This window comes from Rousettus aegyptiacus, unplaced genomic scaffold (assembly GCF_014176215.1).
Source record: "Rousettus aegyptiacus isolate mRouAeg1 unplaced genomic scaffold, mRouAeg1.p scaffold_m13_p_15, whole genome shotgun sequence".
In the NCBI taxonomy this organism is placed as follows: domain Eukaryota; kingdom Metazoa; phylum Chordata; class Mammalia; order Chiroptera; family Pteropodidae; genus Rousettus; species Rousettus aegyptiacus.
Genome location: NW_023416290.1, coordinates 22,032,727 through 22,057,536, shown reverse-complemented (window position 1 = coordinate 22,057,536; position 24,810 = coordinate 22,032,727). Strand labels below are relative to the sequence as shown.

The following is a 24,810-nucleotide window of genomic DNA, read 5'->3' as shown; positions in this document are numbered from 1 at the left end:
TTACATATTGCTATATATACTGATACATAGCACATAACCTTTTTATAATAATGGAAATGTGTAAAAATTACAATAATGCTATGTTTGTATATATGAGAGGAAATTTATTCTTGATACGGTTTGATGTTTGTCCTGTCATGTAGAAAAATGAGAGAGGAGAACAAAAAGTTACTCAGAATGATCCAGCAATGCAAATAGTACTTCATGGAAACTCACAACAGAGATATTCCCAACAAATTTCTGATTACATTGCTTTAATTGCCACTTAAATATCAATAATTATGAATTTACTGAGAGCTCTCTCCTGCATTCCAAGCAAACCTGTTTATTGCCTTCTAGATGCCTCCATGTGGAGATCTAACAAACTTCTAAAACTTAACACGTCCTCTCACACTCCAGTTGCCCACCTTGGCTAACGATCCTCTTAACTTTCCAATTGCTCATTTCTGAGACCTTGGAGTCAATCTTAAGTCTCTCTCACACACTTATCTGACATATCAGCAGAGATATATCTCAAACTATTGCTATGTCGCTGGTCACTCTCAAGTCTCAACTCTATTAGTCTTACCCTTTCTCTCCTATTTTCCTGCCCAACCATTGCCCACTATTAGCTTTCAATTAGACTCAAAGTAAAATTTATAGTTTTTCAGACAATGACAGGACACTATAAGATCTCTACCATACCACCCCCTTATCTCTCTATTTGTTTTCTCTAGTCTCCTGCTACCTGCTCACTAACTCACTCCAATTTCACCATCATGTTTTGGCACACAGCAGTCTCAGGTTCTTAGAACTTGCCATATTCTCCAAATGTCAAAATACTTTGCTCTTTTCATGCTTCTCCTCAAATGTCACTTTCTTAAAGAGTCCTTTCTTTATCATTCTATATAAATGACCCATGAGGCTAACACTTCCAAAAGCTTTAATAGGCTTTAATACCATATGACATGTTATGAGTAAGCATTTTCTTACTTTGTTTATGATTTGTCTCATTTCCACTCCAAAAAAAAAATCTCTATGAGGCAGAGATGTCATCTGTTTTGCTCAGTGATATGTCTATATACTAGAATAGAGCCTAGTATATAGTAAGCATTCAATACTCTTTGACTGAACATCAACTGTATACCTAATACAGGAATCAATACACATGAAAGGTAAAATACTTTCTGAGATAGCACTGGGTACATGCAGTCTTGAACTCTGATTGAAATATTTCCACACTTACTATATTTATAAAGTTACCTATATTAGGAAATTATCTATATTTGTAAAAGAAGTAACAATAGAAAAAAAAGATAACATCTAATGGTACTTGGATGTTAATTGCAGTTTGTTTTGTCTTGAGTTGTTCTTTGGAAGACCAAATCAGAAGCCAGGTCAAAGATTACATCACCTATATTCATGAATACTAATTGAACTGTTTGACCTAAAAACTTCCCCTTCATCTGACAAAATGTACAAGATTAATTGAACATATTTTATGAGATATTTGCTAGCCAGATACCACTTTCCACAATGATTTGCACATTTTATATCTTCCTGGACATAGTACTGAAGCAATATACTAGTGTATGTAAGAAAAAATATAATTTTAGTTGGCATAAGTCCCTTTATATCTCATCTTGTTCAGACCCGAATGAGTCCATTCTGGCTAGTTGATGTTTTTTTATTACTCGAAGTGTTAGAAAAAAGTTGGGTAGGTTTCAGTGGAGAGATACTAAAATAATGAAATAGCTAAAACTTAGCTCCAAAGAAGAAAAGTAAAATAATTGGCTTCATTTGGTTTTACAAAGACAAAACTAAAAGGTAACTTGATAATTTCCCTCAAGTATATAAAAGGTTATTTTTAAAAAGTGACCACCTGTTTTTAATCGCATCTGAAGAAAGATTAAGAAAAAGTTGGCATAAACTACAGTGAGAAGGATTCAGTTTTCAAAAAAGGAAACTGAAGAACAGTTTTCACATACCTAGTATTAGAGACTAAGAATTAGAATTTCATTCTTTGGAGATATTTAAAGGTAGGATTGTTTGTATTATTTTTGGAAGGCAGGACCACATGACCAGCCATAATTCCTACTTTTCTAACCTTATAATGTCCATATTTATAGTAGCAAGTAGCTGGAAAGCCTTTTTTTTTTTTTGAAAACCATATATACTTCAAGTGGATTTCTAAGTATGGATTTGAGGGGTTTTGTTGTTGTTGTTGTTGTTGTTGTTGTTTTAGTGTGATGCAATTATCTTCCAAAATAGAATATTAGAACTAAAATCTGGAAGATGAATCTCATAATTATCAATTAAAACCATTAATCTAAACAGTCATCCCTTTTAATAATATTATAAGAAATTAATTTTGTTGTTTTGAGTGTCTCATTGCTTTTCTATTTCTACTAATACTAACTTATGGTAGTAAAGCTTCTATTTGTTTCAATAATAATGCTTTAGGGAAAATGCTATTATCAATCAAAACAATAACGAAGGCTAATTCAGGTATGTTAAATAAGAAATCAAAAATGCAAATTAAATACTGGGATAAATAGTTTCTTTTGATAATTATATTTTGTTTATACAACATGCACTTTTGGAAAATGTTACTGTACCATTTCTGTTTTTTCCTTTTAAAGGTGCACAGCATTTTTCCACATAGGCTAGTTGTCTTTCCTGAAACTCTCTCTCTTTCTTTTTTTTCTTCTCTAAGTCCTGTGGAAAACTAAATGTAACACACAGTAAACCAGTGAAGGAGCTTAAGCCATGCTGTGTGCACAGATTTAAACAAGGGAATCATTATGAGTGGTATAACAAAGAAGCATGTTGGAAGGACAGAAAGTTGGTTTTGGTCATTGTATCCCCTGCTTGAATGAGTCAAGGAACCACAACTTTGATTTTGCTCTAAGATAATCAGTTAATGAATTTTCACCTGAATCAGGTAAATTCTAACGCCAAGAGAGAAGCTGCTAGGGAGAATTTTGTCCTATAAAACTATAGTTAATAATATTGAACTAAATGTGTATAGTGTCAGGTGAGTATAAGGCTAATCAAGATCATTTCATAAATTATATTAATGTCTAAGCACCGTACTATATACCTGAAACTAATATATGCTTAAAAAAAAACTGTCACTCTGCTGGTCACTCTACCTTATTTAAGCCACTCATGTCTCTCCCCACCCCACCCCAAAGATTTCTAAACCTAAGAATTTTAATGTTAGAATAGCTATCGTAATGCCAATAATCAGAACAATTGGTGCATGGTTATGTTTATTGAAAACATATTTTATCTAAAAATTCTAAAATCTCTAAATTTTCAGTAGCTGAACTTATTTAAGTCATTTAAACTTTCTAGAGCTTAATTTTCTTAAATATAAATGAATAATGGGATAATATCTATAAAAATATTTGGTGATATATATGTTGTTTTTCAAATAAAAATATTATTATTGACAAGAACAATAAACAGATGCTTATAAGAATCAGGGTTAACACATGTGAAGCTATTTTAAGCTGGGATGGAATTCATACACCTTTATGGGTACAAACACACAGTACACATAAAATATCTAGGGAATGGCAGGAGTCAAATTTGCGTATGTAATAATTCCAGCAAGCATGTTTCACTTTTATTGTGAATAGTGTTAGTTAATTGATGGTATTCAAAATAATTACTCTGGAAGGCATTAATGGCATTTTAATTTTAAAAAATGTAGTTTTATTATCTTGGAATCTACCATATCTATAAAAAAGGAAATATTCAAATTTATGATATTACTTTTAGTTTTAGTTTATTTCTACATGTTATAAAAGAAAGTTGAAATTATATAATTCTTGATTTAATATTACTTAAAACAAATGTTATTTTCCCACATATGTGATATTGGCTAAATAATACAAAATATCTTTCTCATTCTGTTATGTATAGAATCAAATTTATAATATTTTGAATAATTTACCAACTTTCTTTTTTATAAATCTAATGATATTCCTAACAATATTTTGATATATATCTAAATTTTCACTATACAAAAATATTAAGATTGTTTTTCATAAAAACGAAAAATAGTATTACATTATTAAAACTATCATTTTTTGTATAGGAATTGATATAATTTTAATAAGTCTCTTTAGAGACTTGATAATTCCTGAAAGTCTAATTCAAAACTAATTGGAAAGATTTAATTTTGATGATACATTTTATCCTTCCATTTTTAATTATTAAAATAGTCACAAAAAAATAAAGAATATTAATTGTAGCTGAAGAATCCATCCTGGGTATGCTCTTCTTTTTCATACCTAAAGACTAAATGATTTCCCGATTCATTACAAATTCAAAAAATGGTACAGTAACAAACATAACAGTCAATAACATATTAGTGTAGTCATATAGTTTATAAAGTAATTTATATTTAATATAATAATAGAAAATATTCCTTCTTCATCTTTCTATTCTTTTTTTAAGTTTTATTTTCAATTCCACAAATACTATAAACTTGAAAATATAGCTATTATTAGAGCAATGATAAGTGCATCTGGAAAATTTAAAAGCAAGTGACTTGTCAAATTAGCAAATATTAGGTGACATAATTATAGTGTAAAGGAAAGAAAAAAACATCCTGGTTTATTCAAGAACATGCTATAGGAATGAATTACCAATTTTTGGCCACTTTTTCTGCATTTAGTTTTATGTGTTTTAAGTACAATAGAAAATGTATGACTGCTGATGTCTACATGCTTAATGATTATTATAAACACATCGTTTATTGTATTTGTTCTCCAAAAGAAATAAAAATGCATTTTAGTTATATCCACTGACCTCTGATCACCTTAGAAAAATATAGACATTATAAAACATATTTGTAATATATCATTTTTACGTAACTATGTAAATCTGAGACGTATCCCAGGACAGATTTTGATTGTTAGTCTACAGAAAGTATCCAGGAGACTCAGAATAAATCTAAAAAACTAGAAGATACTTCTGAATAAGTCATACATGAGAAAAATGTACAATGATAGTGTTCCAGATATGTTAGCTTTTTACTTTATTACTATTTTAAAATGATATTTTGTTAATATTCGAAAGTTTTCTGGAGACTATTGTTTCTATTGAGGCCAACCTTACACTCCATTTAATAACATCACCATCATGACAGCTTTGTAAGGGAAAAGGGAGATTGTGTGTTATCCCTTTGTTCTGTGAGAAACTGAATCTCATGTTTAAATGTTTTTTGGTAGTAACATTGCTAGTAAGAGCTGAAGCCAGAAATCTTGACTTCTATTTTCTGGACATGCTTCAGTTTCAGTACAGAGAAGAAACGTATTAGTTATGGACTTTGAGTTCTGGAATTTCGGGTGCTGTGACCATTTTTAATGAAGATAGAATGATATCACAGAGTGTAATCTTTATGACTATAGCATCACCACTATGCATTAGCCAACACTGATTCAAGGTATGACCATGTTAGCATTATGAATTGATGTATGCCAGCCTGTGTAACTCCAGGTTTTCATCAGGATAGTGATCTGCTGGACCGGCGGAAACACTGCTTCACTGTGCAGTCCGAGTCTGGGGAAGATCTCTACTTCTCTGTGGAGTTAGACTGTGACCTTGCCCAGTGGGAAAGAGCATTTCAAACAGCAACCTTTCTGGAAGTGGAACGGATACAGGTGAGAGTCTGTGGAATTTTAGCATCTGACTACCACAAATGCATGACCACATGTCAAGAGTTCTAATAAAAAACCAAATTAGCATAAAAATACAGCTCTGTCAGTCTTGACCTCCTCAAATACATTTGATAATTAGCCATTGTGATTAAATGAATAGAAACACAGCTCTGAAAAACATTTTAATTTTTCTATAATTTGATCTCTCTATGCTATTTCTTACCACTCATCAAAATATATTATTTCTAATTTTAATTAGAATCCGATCCACTTTAAATCTAAACTGAATATGTTCTGATTTTAATTAATTGGTTTCAAGTAATTTCCTGTTCTCCAATAATGACCACCTAATATTCAGCTAAATGGCTTCATTCACCCATAATGGTCTCTCTTGCTAAAAAGCCTTTCCTTCATCCTACCCTTCAAAACTATACAAAGAATTTAAAACTTTTTTATAGTTCATATCGCCCGTTATGATTTTCCTGACTTCCGGTCTGCCGCGCACACCAATTACCACTATTTCTTCCGCAACAATTCTGTTCAAACTCTCTCACTTTTGAACGCTAATATTACTTTCTTGTGTTTATTTTCTTAAGTCTACTCATACTGTCTTTTATTAGAGTGATGTGTGCTTGACATTGCTTACACTAAGTTATAGTTTGCTTGATTATAGTTTGATTATTTTAGTCATCTACAAACGGAAGTACAATGCAGTTTGTATATCACAAGTATTCAGAAGATATTTATTAAACTTTATTTCTTAAGTATGAAGTTATATCTATAAAAAGGGTCAAATATACGGGGCTTGGGGAGGTCGAAGTGGGTAAAGGGGATCAAATATATGGTAGCTGAAAGAAACTGAACCCTGGGTGGTAATCACACAATAGAACATATAGATGTTGAATTATAATGTACACCTGAAAATTATATAATTGTATTCAGCAATGTTACCCCAATAAACTTAAAAAAAAAAAAAAAAAGAAGTTATATCTAGATCAAAAGTTCATAGAATCTTCATCCTCTCCAATTCATGGTACTATGAAATGGAACAGGCTACCAAATATTGGCTCTGCAGCAGATCTTTAGCAGAGAACTTTAGCAAAGCTGAACAATTATGCATTTGCTACACACAAATGTATTCATAGAGCCAGGACCTAAATAGATATATGGGCACTTATTTTTAAAAACTATGTAATAATGCTGATTGACTTCTGTTCTGGAATTCTTATCTACAATAGGAGATTGAGTGCATATTTTTTCTATATGTCGAACTAATTTGTAATTATATTATTATTTTTTTTTACTAAAAACTATATTCAACACACCAAGTTGCACAAGTATGACATGACAATCCAGGGACAAGGACAGGGAAAAGATTCACATTTCACTTGAACATTTTCTAATAGCTCTGCTGATCTAAATATATGTAAATATGCCAAAATAACTGACAAATATTATTTCAAATTTTTAACTGTATAGAACCTCAATTCAATAAATAGATACTTTAATATAAAAATGAAATGATAAAAACTACTTTAAATATGATTTTATTTCAAGCATCAACATATAAGATGATTTACAACATTAAAATATGTTAGTTTAATAACTGTCATTTTTAAAATCTAAATTGATATTTTTAGGTGTTCATAATTATCGTTTTCTTAGAATACCACACTTCAGCTGGAAACAACTACATGGTGACTTTTACCTGATAGTCTCAATTTAACATTTCATTTTAAGTCTCCTAATGTTTAGAAATGAGATAGAGATAAAATTATGTTTTTTCACTGAATTTTAATACTGTCTTATTTAATATGGGCTTCATCTTCTCTAAGCTGACTTCCTGAACAATACATTTCTTTGAACCATCAACTTACGTATTCACAATATCAACGTAAGATGCATATAGTAAGTAAAAAGGATAATATTTAATGCCTTTTAGCTTTTGGTTGTGTTATAGACTTCCTAATGTCCTAGTCATAAATTTTCTATAAAAATATAAAACTATTTTTATTTGATTACTTTATCAGAAATTAGTAGTCAGTGACTAAAGACCTTCATAGTGTTATTTTCAAAATTCAAGAATGTAAGCACATTTACATAAAGAACCTTATATGTTTCTATGTTCTCAATATTCACATTACCATTAAAGTTGATAAAGAAATAAAATAAAAAGGAAACATATGACCTTTTGTGAAATGGGCAGAAATGCAGAAAATTAATGAATTGAATAATACAATTATGAATTAATAAATAAAATTAATTTTATTTTGAATTTGGTTTTTATTAATACAACTGCACTCAAACATTTCTTAGTTTCTAATCTATCTCTTTATCTATTTACATATTTTCTGATATCTAATGTACTTAATATTTATATAAATATCTACATATATATTTTAAAATGTAATCCAGTTAAATCAGACATTTCTAAATATTCTACATTGCATTTAGATTAATACCTTAAAATTTAGAAAATATAGTGAATATTGAAACAGAAAATAAAAATTTATATGAATAAAATCTTACAACATTTCAAAATACCAGTATTCAAACTTAGTATACCTAATATTCAAAGTATCAGTATTAGACCTAATTATTTACAGTATTATTAGTACCTTTGCTCATCCTATTTCTGAACAATTTTCCAAGAGTAAATGAATAATACTAGTAAGAAGCAGATAATTGTTTTGACCTTACGCTAATTATATTTGATAAAAAAGTAGTTCTTTTAAAAAATGATTTTTAATAAAAAAAGTGTATCACTTTAAAAATTGTATTTTCTATGTTATTATTTCAAATTCTTTCATATGCATTTTATCAAGCTATAGGCATTTAACTATCATCCAAGAGGGCATATTAACAAGTATTTTATATGTAATATATCTTTAAATGTGTTATTTATAAATGGGCTAAAATCTTTCAAAGTGTTTCTAGTTTGAACTTCTCTAACAACAGTAAATTTTTACTTTTTGTCTAACTATAATTTATTTTTTATTATAAAATAAAAATAGAAAATAAGCAATATATCAAATATTTCAGTATAAAAAGATATATAATCATTGTATATGATTAAGATTAGACCTTATAGAATTAAACTTCAATATATATCAATTTAAAGCATATCTATCTGTTTCAATTTAATGATTGTCAAGACCATGTAATATAATTTATAATTCTGAACTTAAAAAATAAACTTTAATATTCAGTAATATTTAACATTTTCAACCGATATTTTTTAAAATGATATTACTTGAAAGTAGCAAATAACTATGTCTAAATTGGAGGAAATGAGATAGCTTTGAAGATTTTCTAATGTTGGGAATAGTTTTGACTAAGTAGTAATGGGTAGATGCAAACATGGAAGATGCCTATGTATTAAATAAATAAAATTCCACCCTAAAATTAACTTATAAATTCTGTTAAGCCTATTTGATAACATGCTTTTTTTAAAAAAAAAAAAAAGAGCAACTCAATTTCAAATGAATAATTTGACATGGTTATAACTTTCTTATGCAAATTGGGTTTAAATATATAAATATAGAATATAGTTTTTTGACGAAGGCAACTAAATGCATTTATCCATAATTATAGTGAAAATGTGATTCATTTACTGTACTTTTATATATAGTATTACAAAAAAAATACGATATAAGGATTGATACTGAAAATTTGCTTAAGATAGATTTCTCTCTTCCTCTTCCTCTTTCTCTTTGTGTGTTAATTACAAGTATTTTTATTTATTTCAATACTACAGTTTGCAACTAAATGCAAATAAAACTGGCCTATGAACATAAAAATGCATCACGTTTCATATAAGCACAAGTTTTTATTTTATATCTGCTATTCTTATATTTCAGTATCTAAATTTTATTAGTTGTTCCAAAAATTTTATATAAGTAACATTATAAATTAATTTGTTTTAATGTGAAAAGTCATTTAATAGTGATTTCTGAAGAATCAATAAGTTTATACAAATAATAAGCAAGTGGTAAGTGTCGTTGGGAAATAGCTTGTGCCACATGGACAAACATATAGAACTCTTAAGATTAGGATGTTTCTTGTATTTTTTGCTTTGGTTTGAGAATCTGTGTTTGTGTGCCTGAGAGTTCTCTTTTAATAATATTCATAAACTCATATGCCAAGAATTTAAGTAATACCATAATCTTTAATAATTCACTTTTGGTTTAATGAAAATGAAGTGATATTTAACTAGAAGACCTAACAATGGAACAAAATCTTATCTACATGTAAATTTTTTAATACCAGTTTTATTTCCTATCTAGCAAGGGAGCCAGTGTGGCACAAGATAAAGAAAGATAAGGGCTGACAGAACAGGATTGGAAGCTTGGCACTGCATATATTTTGGCAGGTCAAAAATCACTTGGCTTCTGTTTTATTGACATTAGGATGTTGATAATATTATCTTCCTTATACAGTTACTATGATATTAAGTTAACTATTATATAAAGAACTTATTATAGGAGCTTTCACAGTGTCTTTGATAAATGTTGGCTATTGGGTCAATTACATGAAAAGTAACAGTGTTTTCTGTTCTGTTTAGTGCAAGACATATGCATGTGTGCTAGAAAGTCATCTAATGGGACTCACAATTGACTTTAGCGCAGGATTTATCTGCTTTGATGCCGCAACAAAGGTAATGTGTTCAGGTCAGCTCTGAGAAATGTGCTGCAGTCATTCTAATTTAAGAAGAATTGAAATAACCTTGAATACCCATCAGCATTTTAATTGGTTATCATATGTCAAATTTAAGGTTCTCATTTTTGTTAACAAAATTTCAATTATGATTTAATCTGTTTATAGGAAAACAAAAGTTTAAAATTTTAATAAAAGAAATGTGTTGACACAAAACATTATAATTATTTAAAGTGTATGTATGTTCTTTAAATATCACTTCATACTATAGATATATTCTCTTTTACTAAAGCTATGACCTCAGTTTCTTAGATCCATCCCACTTTTTCCTTTATCAAAGCATGGAAAAGAAATAAACTGATATATTCCTTCTCACTAATTTTAAGTATTAATGAATAACTCTTTACTGGGAAACATATTTTACCTAGAAATTAAGCCTTGTGTAGAATTTTTAAAACAAATGCTTATAAAACAAGAAAGCAATATAACTATGTGAGAAAGGCAGAGTGTACAGATATTGGGAGTGTTTTGATCTTGGGAAAAAATGGGAGTCTAATGATGCAGTCAGTCCAGCTGGTCACAGCCGAATAAGATGTGGGTTGGTGTTTAGAGAACTTATGATCAAAATTGTCATACAAAATATCACATTACTTAAGGATAACCAATATTTCTTTTTATATTGTCATTGTAAAATCAAATAGCATGCATATGCTTATCAGATTTAACTGTCCAGTGCATTGCCTTTGAGTAATGCCAAAAGAATACTTTGCTAAATATGGAATTTCGGGTGGCAGCAGCTCTTTTGATGACTCTCAAGTGAGCCTGCCATATATTTTTCCTATGACTAAAGTCTTTCTTTGGAAAAAAAATACTTATTTAAATCAGGATAGGTTCATGAGTATTAAATCAATTAAATAAATATACTAATTTAGTTATTAATTAATTTATTTCATAAGTAACTGATTAGAAAAAATAGTCTGATTTTTAAAAAGATGTATCATTGCCAGAATTGTTACCAAACTCTATTACATGAAGGTTAAAGAATCTCATAGTAGTAGATGAGAGCAAAACAAATAAAATTAATATAAACACATTTCTGAGTGCCTGAATATGTTCTGAGATTCTTTTTAAGGCTAGCATAATTCAAAACTGTTGTCAGGGTTCTGTTTTGGCTCTCAATATGTAGGAGAAAACCATGATGTGGATGGTCTACACAACATGCCCATCTATGTCCTCCTCTCTGGGTATGCTGGGAAGGAGGGAATAGTCAGCAAAATCCAAGCAAATTGTTATGATGCAATCTAGGAATACCATTAAGTAAGAAATAGATTCCAGTCAGTACAAGCTTGACATGCAGGAAAAATCAAAGTTCTTCGGAGTAATAATCACTATCCTTCCATTTTCTGACTGTTATTGGAAGTATCTAACTTCAAGGCAATCTGATAATTGAGAGGGATGGAAAAGAATCTATATGCATTATAATAAAGATACTATTCATCACTGAAGCAGTGACACTTGGAGTGTGAATGAGAGAGCTATAAATAATATCTTCAGGATGACAAGCATTAACCAAGAGTCCTGGGCAAACCAAGGAGCTGATCTTACTGCAAGAAAATTGCCTCACTCCATAGAATGAGATCAGAAGTTTTCTAAATACAAAAATCCAAAAGAGAAAATGGCTACGTAAAAATTAAAGCATGTTTTGTTCCAATTTTATCTACTTGATACACATACAGACAGAATCCTTAAGAATGTATCCAGCACTTTTTAAATGTTGGTGTTCTAGAGGGCATGACAACATACTACTCATACCCTAGAGGATATAGAAATCAAATTAGTAAATCTGAAGAATAGCACTGCCTCAAAATAAACATATACAGAAACACATGCATTAATTTAGCAGTTTTTAAAAAAAGTAAGTACTTAATCTTTGTCACTGGAGCAGCCTGCAGACAACTTGGAGGAGAATAAAATAGTAATGGCTTATTACATTGCACAGATATATTGACTTAGATGTGACTACCAGTGAACTCATTTTTTTTTCTCTCTGGAGCTGTTACTATTCATTGAGCTAGTGACTGTGTATATATCTGTTAAAAAGAAATAACTAGAAATGAATTTATTCATATAGAGAATTGATAATATGAATCATAAGAGTGGCTGAATTTTATAAACAAAACAAAAACAAAATGCTAAGTGTCTGATAGATGTATATATTTTTCTTGTCAGTATTTATTATGCAGACAACATACGCAGTTTCTCAAAATAAAATTATTATGTTAAGAATAATAAATGGCATACCATATCTAATAGTATGTGGAAATGTTAGTGCTTCCTTTCCCACATCTATTTTGGTTATTCTTTTGAAAAATTTTACATAGATATGATTAAAATAAGTACTCTGTGTACATCAACCCACCAGATTGATGATTTTAATCTATTACAAAATAACCCACAACTTCAAAATTTTAGAAACACTTAGTCTAATTTTATTTTTTATATATTCTAAATAAATTTTTAGAGTGAAAATCTGTATACTCCTCTTTGAATATTCTATATATTTGATGTATATGTAAATGTATGTAAATATACCCCTATATGAAGAGTCAATTCGGGGGGAGAGATAGATTTAAATAAAATGTTTGATGGAGAAACCCTGAGCTTAATTGGGCAATTTCATTCAGTTTTTAATTTAGACAACTACCCTGATAAGTTTCCTAAATTTCTTTTAACTCCAAATTTCTGTTCTGTTAACTGCGAATGAGACATCATCTTGATTTTTAAGGCTACATATTAAGTAAAGGTGTTTCTGACAATGACCTTGTTCTCCATTTCTGTCTGACTCCTTTGCATTTCAATCTCAGATATTGAAAAGAATCTGAATTGTGTTTTTTATTTATACCTCTTTTTCAATAACTTTCCTAAATAAATCTAGAAGGTGTACCCTAAGTAACTTGGGTACTCCCTTCTCATTTGGATTACTACAATATCATCCAAACAAACTTTCTATAATTATTTATTGAACATACTCTTTTTATGTAACAATTATGTGCCATGACCATTGATAAATACTAGGAATACGAAAATAGATATACAATTTCTTTCCTTAAGAAGTCAACAGTGTAATGGACCTGGTGAGAAGCAAATGCATGATGAGGACATAGCAATTACATCCCTCTGTGTCCCAGTTTTCACATCATTACCAGATGAATGATATTTCTAAAATGTAAGCTCAACTATGTCATCAGTCTCTCTCGTTAAATTACCTTCATGGCCTCCTACTACCCTTAAGACAACATCTGTTAGTATAACGTAGAAGCCTCTTAATGTTCTGGTCTCTGCCTGCACTTATCATAATATGTAAGGTATTACAATTGAATCTGGTAGAGATATGAACCATAACCAATTTGTTCACACTAAAGCATGGTTTAAGGACACAGAATTAATTCCATGACTAGTGGCAACTATATTAATGAATACAATACCATCTAAGAAAATAGCAAAAGACATAAGCTTTCATCTACTGTGTGATATTTTGATATTTATATGTTATCCCTTTATACATTATCACAAGTTAAATTTATAAAATTTATAAAATTAGTATGTAGTTTAAGTACTAATTTTAGTAAAAATGTAATTACTTAAGCACAAGGATATTAGGATAATATGAATGAAGAATAAATGAGAAGTATAAAGATGTGTAAAGAAAAATAGTTTTAAAGAAAATATTTCTTATGATTTTCTATTAAATATGACCCCAGACCACCCACATAAAAAGGAAGGAAAAGAAGCAACTTTTAGAACATTAACATTTGAGTGGTTAGAAGGAAAGAGAGGATATGTGTGCATGGGCTTTTTGCCAAAGTTGAAGGATGATACAAAATGGAAATAGGATTGTGTGGGAAGGTTTGATTTACTGCTTAACTAGAAAATCCATAAAGGTAATTTGTGATAGTCAAGATGGTTGACTAAGTAAACACTGTGCTTGCCTCCTCTCACAACCACATCAAAATTACAACTAAACTACAAAATACCCATCATTGGGAGCTGCCTGAAGTCTAGCTGAATAGAAGTCCTATAGCTGGGAATGAACAGAAGAGGCCATCTTGAGACTGGTAGGAGGAGCAAAGACATGAACTGGTCAGGTCCCACATCTACATGTAGTGGTTAAGAATTGGGAGGGCTATATCAGTGCGCAGGTCACCCCTGAGGAGTGAGGGATCCTGGCCCCACACTGTGCTCCCAAGCCCAGAGTACCAGTGCCAGGAAGAGAAATCCCCACTTCTGGCTGTGAGAACCAGCGGAAATTGTTGTAGAGTGAGACAGAAGGCTGAGGTAGCTGCAGACATTCCTCTTAAGGGGCTCACATACGGTCTTACTTGATGATGGATTTACTTGCTCAGAGCTCTAGCTCTGGAGCAGCAGCTTGAGGGGTACGAGGGACATTGGCAGGGAGGGACAGAGTTGTTTGGTTTCAGAGTAAAGGCTGAATGGACAGAAGTGCCAATGTTCTTTTGTTGAGCCCTACCCTTCCCAGGCTTGCAGACTCAGGTGAGCACCATATCTGAGTCTCTATCAACCTGGCTAAGACTGATTAACCCACATTGGTGATTCCCTAGGATTCCACCCCTCCCAACTCACAGGTCTACTCAAGCTGCTTCCCATGGATTTTTCCATACAAACAGCCTCTCTTGGCTTCTGCTATAGACTCTCCTAAAATCTCTCCAAGTTTAACAAAATCTAAGCAAGCAGCATCTGACTTCAGCATGATCCCATACTTCTTGCTGAGCAACCCAAAGCCCATCATTAGTGGCAGTCTGCCTCATTTTGCGACCTGGCCTCTTGAGGAACATCCAAGCCCAGCATAAGTGATGGCCATCTGCAGATTTCTTGATGGCTCATGCCAAATGGCTCTGGGCAGGGCACAGGCTAAAGCTAAACTTAGCCTGTGGCAGAACCCCTTTCAGAAAGCCCCAGCCTGCATGCCCAGTGACCAGCTTTGATCTGAGCTGGATAACCATACAGGTTCACATCGGAGGATGACACACCCAAAGAGCAGACAAGGCAGGCACCAGAGTCCTGCTATAGTGAATACAGCTCTGTAGGATCAGACTCTGAACAACAGCTTCTCCACTGGTCACAGCCAATCATTGCAACGAATTAGCCAGAGGGTCAATCCCTTTCATTTACCAGAAAGCAGCAACCAAGACTCAATTATGTCAAGAGAGCACACGCAACCCATACTAAGAACATATTTGAAGCACTCAACTCAGGTGACCAGGAAACACTGTGACACTGAAACACATAGCACGTATACTACATAATTCTACTCTGCTAAGACCAGGAGACATAGAAACCTTACCTAATACATAGAAACAAACAGAAGAGGGCAGACAAAATTGGAAGACAAAGAAACATGTCCTGAATGAAAAAAGAGAATAAAACTCCAGAAAAAGAACTAAACAAAATGGATACAGGCAATCTACTACTAGAAGCAGAGTTCAAAAAACTGGTTTTAAGGATACTCGATGAACTTGGGGGAAGAATAGATGAACTCAATAGGAACTTTAACAAAGAGGTAACAAACATAAAAATAGTGATAGAAAACTTAAAAAAGAATTAGTCATAAATGAAGAATACAATAACTAAAATGAAGACTACCTTAGGAGAAATCAACAGTAGATTATATGAAGTGGAGGAACAAATCAGCAATTTAGAAAATAAGGTAGGAGAAAACACCTACTCAGAATAGCGACAAAGAAAAAAACAAAAAACAAAAAAAAAATGATAGTTTAGAGGGCCTCTGGTACAACATCAAGCATACCAACATTAACATCATAAGGATACTAGAAGGAGAAGAGAGAGCACAAAGAATTGAAACCTATTTCAAGAAATAATGACAGAAAACTTCTTTAACTTGGTAAGAAAATACACATAAAAGTCCAGGCAGTGCAAAGAGTCCCAAACAAGATGAACCCCGAAAGAAGTCCACGTCAATACATATCCTAATTAAAATGCCAAAGAGTAAAGCAAAGGAAGAATCTCAAAAACATCAAGAGAAAAGCAGATAGTTACCTACTAGGAAGTTCCTATGAGACTTTCAGCTAATTTCTCAACAGAAACTTTGCAGCCAGAAGGGACTGGCACAAAGTATTCAAAGTGATGAAAAGCCAGGACCTACAACCAGAATTACTCTACCCAACAAAGCTATCATTTAGAATCAAAGGACAGATAAAGAGTTTTATAGACAAGAAAAAGCTAAAGTAGTCATCATGACCAAATCATTATTACAGGAAATGTTAGAGGGACTTTTTTAAGAAGAAGGAAGAAAAATATATATATATATATGAAAAATAAAATGATAATAACTACATATTTAGCAATAATTACTTTAAATGTAAATGTTTTAAATGCTCTATGAAAAAGATAGTATGTCCAAATGGATAAGAAAACAGTGTTTCATGAAAATGGAAACGAACAAAAAAAGACTGAGGTAGCAATACTTATATACCAGACAAAATAGACTTTAAAACAATGGCTATAACAAGAGACAAAGAAGAACCCAGTTGATTCCACTTCTGGGTATTTATATGAAGAAACCCAAAACACTACTTTGAAGGGAAATGTGAATCCATATATTCATTGCACCATTATTTACAGTAGCCAAAATAGAAAGGTATCTTGGGTATTTATTAATGTATGAATGAATGAAAAAGAGGTAAATATATATTTATATATAAAATATGAAACATTATTAAGTTATAATAAATAATGAAAGTTTGCCATCTGCAGCAACATGGATCTACCTAGAGCATATTGTGTTGAGTGGAGTAAGTCAGACAGAGAAAGAAAAATCTCATATGTGGAATCTAGAGAACAGGATAAGGTAACAATAGAAACAAGCTCAGATATAGAGAGTATTTTGATGGTTGTTAGATTGTGGTTTGGAGGGATGAATGAAGGGTGGAGGAGATTAAGAGGTACAAATTGATAGTTACAACATAGTCATAGAGATATAGAGTATGGGATGAAAAATACAGTCAGTAGCATTATAATAACTATATATGGTTTCAGATGGATACTGTATTGATTGGAGTGATCACTTCATAAGAATATAAATATCTAATCACTGTACTATACATCTGAAACTAATATAATAGTATACGTCACCTCTAAATGAAAATTATACATATATACAATATATATAATAAAAAAGATTATTTACAAGAAAAAAATATGCTTCTGGCTATTCCTTGGCAAACATTAGTTAAATGTCAAGTACCAGGCAATTGGTATTATGGGGAGTATACAATTGGATCCTGGTTTCAAAGCATCTTTGTTATAATTTATAATGTGTTATATGTATTATGTTGTCATCCACATAGACTATCCTTTCAGGTTTTTTTGCCCTCTATGTAGTACAATCTTACTTCTATCTTTTATAAAATAGGTTACATACTGCTTAAATTACCTTCATATGTATAAATTATTTGTTTTTCTTATAGAAGATTTTTTCTGTGGAGCATGAAAAATTGGGCATGTGAACACTTAACTGAAATGGAAAACAATAAAGGATGCATTAGAGTGTGTTTTGCTTATTTTTGTTCAACATGAATGTTTTCACTATCATTTGTGTAACTTCATTTTTCATTTATACATAATTACTCAATTTTATTTTCGAATAGTCTGCATCTAAGGAACACTTCATACTCTACAAAGGTTAATTTGCTCATTAACCTGTGTCTGTTGGTTATAGCTAGCTTTGCATCCCAGCTCTCTGATGGATTATAACCAGTTTTGAAAATTTTTGTTATAAAGGGCAAAAATAAAGAGTAAGGACAGGTTGTTTTCCCCCTTCCCAGTGAAGTTTTTTACCTCACTTGTATTTCCAAATTTTAAGCCAAATCTAAAAATATATCTTAAAAAATGAATAGCTAATAGGAATATTTTTTCTTATGTATAGAGAAAGAGAAATACAAGTATAAAATAATAACAGAATTATAAATAAAGAAAACTATGACTCAGAACACACTATGTTTAAAAAAATTAGTAAATTACTTTTCTGGGTTTTGTGTCTTGTACTAACTGGGACTCTGGGTTTTTCCTCTATTTTAAGAAAGGACTCAGGCATTTGCAATAAAATTCATCTATAATCATGCCCAGTTTAGTTAAGAAAATAATTGTAAAAAACAAAGAAGCAGGGTGAGATTAAAATATATATATAGATATATATATATGGAGAATAACAGGCTTGAGTTTGATTCATATTTATTGGCTGTGGAATATGAATGTATATGATGTGTTATTAATTGTATCATCAGGAAAATGGCAATTCTTTCTCTAATACGTAGCTCTCACAGAGATGAGAGAAAGTGTATAAAAGGGCCTTGTACAGTGCTATGTTCCTTGTAATAACAAAGCAATGTTCTATGCAAGGACAACAGCAGACACACAATGTTTTGCAGGCAGCAAATGAAGTACTTTTAAATTGATCTATATATGTGTTCACCCATCAATGTGAGGAATAAATGATAGATTACATATTATGCGCCTCATTATCTTTACATAAAATATTCTGCTTGATAATAATCAATGTTTCATCTTCTATTATACATGCATTAATCACTATTGCAAGCATATTCTATAAGGATTACTACTTGGTTTAGAAATGATAACCTTAAATTATAAACTCCAAATGGCATTGCATTCAAGTCTTTTAGCATTTATCTGTTTGCTTGCATTGTTTTAAATAAAATGCATCTATTAGAAAGAGTAGCTCAGAGGCAAATATTTTTTTTACAGAATTGATTATTTTTCAAAATTTTTCATTGTGAGAGCACTTTGGTCAATACACTTTTACTGTATATTTTCGTATTACTTTCTTGGTCATCTTTAAAGACTGTGTTACAAATACAAACAAAAATATTGTGATTTATTGTGTTGTTCTTTCTTCATACGCATGGTTATCTCTGCTTCCAGATATTAGGCACTTAAAAATGTTTACATGTATCTGAAAAATGTCAGACATGTTTTATTTATCATTTCACAATCATTCAAAGAATATGTTGACTTAAACACTATTTTTGGTGGTCACAAACAAATAAATATTCTAATAAATCAGTAAGATATTCTAAATTAATTATTACTATACTTAAATTCATTAAATATTTCATTTTACAGTGCAGATTTTATCATTTCTTGAAATGTATACCATGGAAAACACTACCTGATTAAATAAATTTAAATGAATTTCTTTTCTAAAATTATCCTCAGACTTTATTGTGCAAATGATCTTCAACAAATGTATTTGACCATGTTTGACATCCTTTTTCTCCAGAATCAAGCAGAAGTTATCCATGGAAAAACTTGGGAAACTGAAACTCCAGTCTGTGATTATTTACATTGAAGACATTAGGTCAAATTTCAGATTTCAAAACATTCAATTAAGTTTTCATAAATTGCCATCATTTTATTTTCAGTTTTATTTGGATCTTTTCCTCCTTTTGGATCTGATTTTATTCAAGTTCAAACAATAAAGATTATTATTGATGGTTAGAAATCTCACAGTACTTTATAAGTTCTAATTTTAGTATGTTTTCCCCACCTTTCCCAATTGCATGCCTCCAACAGTAAGACAGCCCAATAATAAAGGGGCATTTTTTCTTCTTTAGTATTTTTTCTCTCTTAATGCATTTCTTTCACAAAAGTTAGGTTCATTGTGTGTCTACTGTATATCAGCTACTCTGTTAGGATCGAGGAATGCAATGATGAGATATTTAGGGCAATTAAACTTTCACCTCAAGCTTTCTCTGTAGTGGAGAGAGACAGAGCAGGGCAATCACAGATTGATTGTAGTCGAGTCTGTGAAGGAAATGAGCCAGGTACTGAGACAGAGAACTTCAGAAGGGCCTTTTAATAATTTAACAGGAAAAGGCTGTCTGAGACATTGATATTTCTAGTAGGGCCTAAAAAAATGGAGAGAATGGGACAACTATGAAATTAGTTAGGGGAAGAAGTTTTAAGTAGAGGGAACAGAAACTGTTAAGCCAGAAGCATGAAAGAGCTTTGTTTTTTGTAGAAATATAAAAGACTGTGTGTGTGTGTGTGTGTGTGTGTGTGTGTGTGTGTGTGTGTGTGTGTGTCAAGGTGGAGGGGAAGAGAGAACGAGAGAGCAAGATATTATGCTAATTAAAAAAATGGATTCATGTTTTTACTTGTACCTCACCTAAGGCCTTTATTACATCACTTATATTTAACATTTGCCTTGTACTTTAAATGGTCTAAGTTAACTACCTTTTTTTATATTCGATATCAGAAGTAGAATGGGACCTGGTTTTGGAGGATATCACAGATATAGTAGGGATAATCACAAACAAAAAAAGGTACCAAGTGAGAGACATTGTGCATTTATAATTATTGATCATTAAGTAAAGGTGTCAGATCTCTGGAAAAGAGATGAGAGTAAGACCTTCTCTAATCTGAGTTCTTTGTAATTCTAGTTGAATATCAGGCCCTCTGTAGTCAATAAATGGGGTAAAATGCAATTCACTATTCACAATATGATAATAAATAATTATTTATTAGATAATAAATTGGTTTTGTAATATTGGTGGACCTATAAAATAGTTCTGTTCAAATGTTATATTTAAAAGGCTATTATCCCTAAAATATGAACATACATTTAAGCATAGTAAAGAAAAACTAAGACATTTATATTAATTATCTAAGCTTTAATAAGCAGGGTAATTATTTTGGGTACAACATTTAGTAGAGTATTAGAGCTCGTTAAGATGCAATTATGAATGGAGTATTCACAAAAACCAATCCAAGTATACTTTAGCTACATACATTTCTTAATTTAGGAAAATATTTATTTTACCACAACACCATGCTCTATATATGTGATATATAGTATATATCCATATAACCATGGCAATTACAAATAACTTATCTAATGCTGAAGTTTTAACTGAAGTTATGATAGTATTTACAACAGTAGAGATTTTTTTATTTTGATTAAATAAAATTGCTAAAACTTTATTTTGATTTCACAAATTAAATTAAAGAAGTTATTAGAGTTAACAATTTTTCTAATTGAAACAACATTAGAAAAATTGGACCGTTTAATTATGAAGTTTTTCTGCTAATGGAGGCAGATTAATTAATATCAATAGCTTCACTATGATACCTGAATGAGAAAAACTTTAAGTTCAGAATAACCAGGTTTGTTTTAAAGGGAAGTCATTTGATCTAAATAAAAATGTGTGCTTAAAGAATAATTTGTAAATATATTTATGTATCTAATATATTACAACAACTCTTTGGACACATTTAAAAACATAACTACTAATATTTCACATATCTTCTAATTTGTGCCATTTCACTTTTATGTGATTAGTGACATTATGGTTACCATGGTAAATGGGTAAACATAAAAATAGATTTTGTTCAATTATATACCCATTATCAACTTTTTAAAATATTAGAATCTTCAGTTAGGTTTTTATTATTCACTTACTTTCATTTTTAACTTATTGAAAGAATGCAATGCAAAATTTAAAATATACCAGACTATGAAATAGTTTTTAGCTTAATCATATAATAATCAAGACCTCTGACATAAAAGTATTCAGATTGCTGTTTATAAACCCTACAGAACTTCCGCTTGTCCTTTGTTTCTTGTGCATCTTTCTTGTACATACCACCTATAACTTCCCCTGTCTCCTACTGACAGTTTGACAGTCTTCCTAACAACTTCACTCTATGCAGATGCTGGGGACAGGTTTCAATAAGCAAGTTGGTACACAAACAGGTTCAAGGACACAGAAATGTTAAATACGTCTCACCTCACCACAAGAGACCTGAAGAAACAAGCTGTCTTTAGCACCCTTTGTCCAAATGCACTTAATTTTATCAGTAAGGACTCTACATGTTCCATTTGTGCTGACCAGGAGAATATTCTGGTATGATGTAAATGTTGGCCACCCAATACAAAGCCTGATACATGAAGATGCTCATTAACAAATCTACATCTTGTCCACTCACACTTTAACATGATAAATCTGTCCATCTGTGAACAAAGCTTAGCCATTTTTGTCCTACCTTAGGTACACAGAACAGACTGCTCTGTATGTGGACATATTTGTGAGTTGATTTATACTAGAATATACTAGGCTCAAATCAATGAAGAATCTTTCCAAAGTCATGTGGCTTATGAATAGGATATAAAGTTTGGCTTATATTTTAATACTTATAGCTCTATGATCAGCATTTGTGTTTATTTCAGTACATTAAAAAAATGAATTAGCTTTCCTGAAATATATGCATTATAATAAGGAAATATCATAATTTACTGTTAATGGAATTTAGGCCAGCTTATGGTCAAGAAGGCACCAAAAATAGGTGATCAAGAACAAGGGGTTTCTGGTCTTTAAAATCCTCCTAATCTCATTCCATGTATGTAATTAGAAACTATACTGTTGTATATCAACTATGCCAGAATTTAAAAAAATGAAAACAAAGAAGTTACATATTTATTCTAAGCTTTAGTGTAGCATCATACAAACTCATTTTTCCAACAAAATTCTACATGTATTTTAAATAGAACACTTTACTACATATTGGTTTCCTTTCTGCCCTCATTGAAAAGCTCTTGAGGCAAAGAAAATCTGCCTCTATCATTCTTCGCTAGTACCTTGCTCAATGTCTATGAAATAACCATACAAACCCCACTCCCCATGCACATCTCACCCAACACTATCCTGTATGGGTCTACCTCAGAGCTGCTATAGGAATCCTACAATTGAACTCATCCACAGCAATATAAATAGCATGTTATAAAAAACAGTGGTGTCTACTCATCTTTTTCAGCTTTAATATTCTTAACAGAGTTGCCATAATGTTTATTGCAATCATAATGTTCATCGCAATCTTAAAAACAAAATACTGGCAAAAGAAATAAGATTGCTTAACAGTTCTTGAAGTAAGCCAATTTCGAGGCCTGTTTTACTTCTTGAAATGTCACATCGTTAAAATAGCAAAATTTCGTTTTATGATATTATGACTACATATGAAATATTTAAATTTATGATAATAATTTGAGAATTTGTAAACTTTTACTTTAACATCTAAGATAAGCCAGACAAAACGGTGGGGTGTTTTGTTTTGTTTTGTTTTGTTTTGTTTTTGTTGTTGTTGTTTTTTTTTTTTTGTCTAAAACCAAATAGTAAGTTAATGTCAGAACAACAATATATGATAATATATTTTGGAAGACATTTTCCCTCCAACCTTTTACAAACTCCTTCATTTTATCTCACTTAATTTTATTTCCTTATGTTCCCTTTATCATTATATTAATTGCATGTTTTTATGTAAATACATGATTCTCATGAGGGTTATCTTAATGCAAAATATTCAGAATTTCTATTTTTGGATGTTTATTAATAACAAGGTGTTTAATGCTTTCCTTTACTTTTTATATATTGTTATTTCCTTATAGCTAATTTTTTAAAATTGAAATTCCAGATCAACTAATATCATATTTAAGTCTTAAAATATATATTAAAATTAATGTCCTAAAGTATTTTATACAGTCACCTGCATTTTATGCAAATAGCTGTTTCAATATAACCTTTTTAGTTTTATTTATTTTAATTTTCAGTGATCTTTACTAATTTAATGTTTGGATAAAGCTAAGTTAATTAATATTACCATGTTTTTAAATTTCTAGTGAGAGTAAATATGCTCTCATATTTATTAAAAATAATAATTTTTCCATTGCTTTGAATAATTTCTAAGATTTTTGGCCTTTTTATTTATTAGGGATTTAAGATATTTCTTTACTTTACCATATCTTCTGCTATATGCCACATTTTTTGCCTTTTTAAAAATTTTGCTTATTATATATTAATTGTACATAATGAGTACATAATTATTTTGCTCCTAAGTCTAGAACTCCCCCTTTAAAAAAATTCATTCACATAATAATTATAGTTTCCTTATAATTTAGACTGTTTAAATTATTTCACTTTTTAAAACGAGATTTTATTTAGAGAAAGTTTGAGGTAAAGTACTTTACTGTTGTTTTTTTTCAGAAAGTTAATTTTCCCATATAATTTTGATAAAGGATGCTGTATAAAAATAGATTTAAAGAAAATATTTTAAAAATTTGTAATAATTTAACATTGCTTCTCTATAAGTTGCAGTCTCATAGAAAAAAAGCAAAGGCATTTATTTATATAGAGATTAATATCATCATGATTTTGACAATGTCTTTATCTAAATATCTAGCAAAATGCTTAATATGTAGTAGCCATTTATAAATGTTTGGTGAATATGTAGATAGAAATTGAGTGACATTTTATAGAAATTCATTATGCCTCATTATTTGATATCGATATTTTAAGGAATTAATGATTTTGCTATTTTATTATAATTTTTAAAGTGTGAATTTTAAATTAACATTTATTTTTAATGTATATATTTTGTTAACATCATATTT

General features: G+C 30.5%; 1 protein-coding gene across 12 annotated transcripts in view; it reads left to right on the top strand.

Moving 5' to 3' along the window:
- Positions 1-24,810, top strand: part of SNTG1 (syntrophin gamma 1) — a 746,957-nt gene that overhangs the window by 682,536 nt on the left and 39,611 nt on the right. For 11 of the 12 annotated variants that reach the window (XM_036232864.1, XM_036232861.1, XM_036232854.1 and 8 more), the window contains 2 exons: positions 5,505-5,657; positions 10,219-10,311. In XM_036232864.1, coding sequence (XP_036088757.1) covers positions 5,505-5,657; positions 10,219-10,311 — 246 coding nt within the window. Of the gene's footprint in view, positions 1-5,504; positions 5,658-10,218; positions 10,336-24,810 lie in introns of those variants that run through there. The other variant, XM_036232863.1, reaches the window with a different exon arrangement.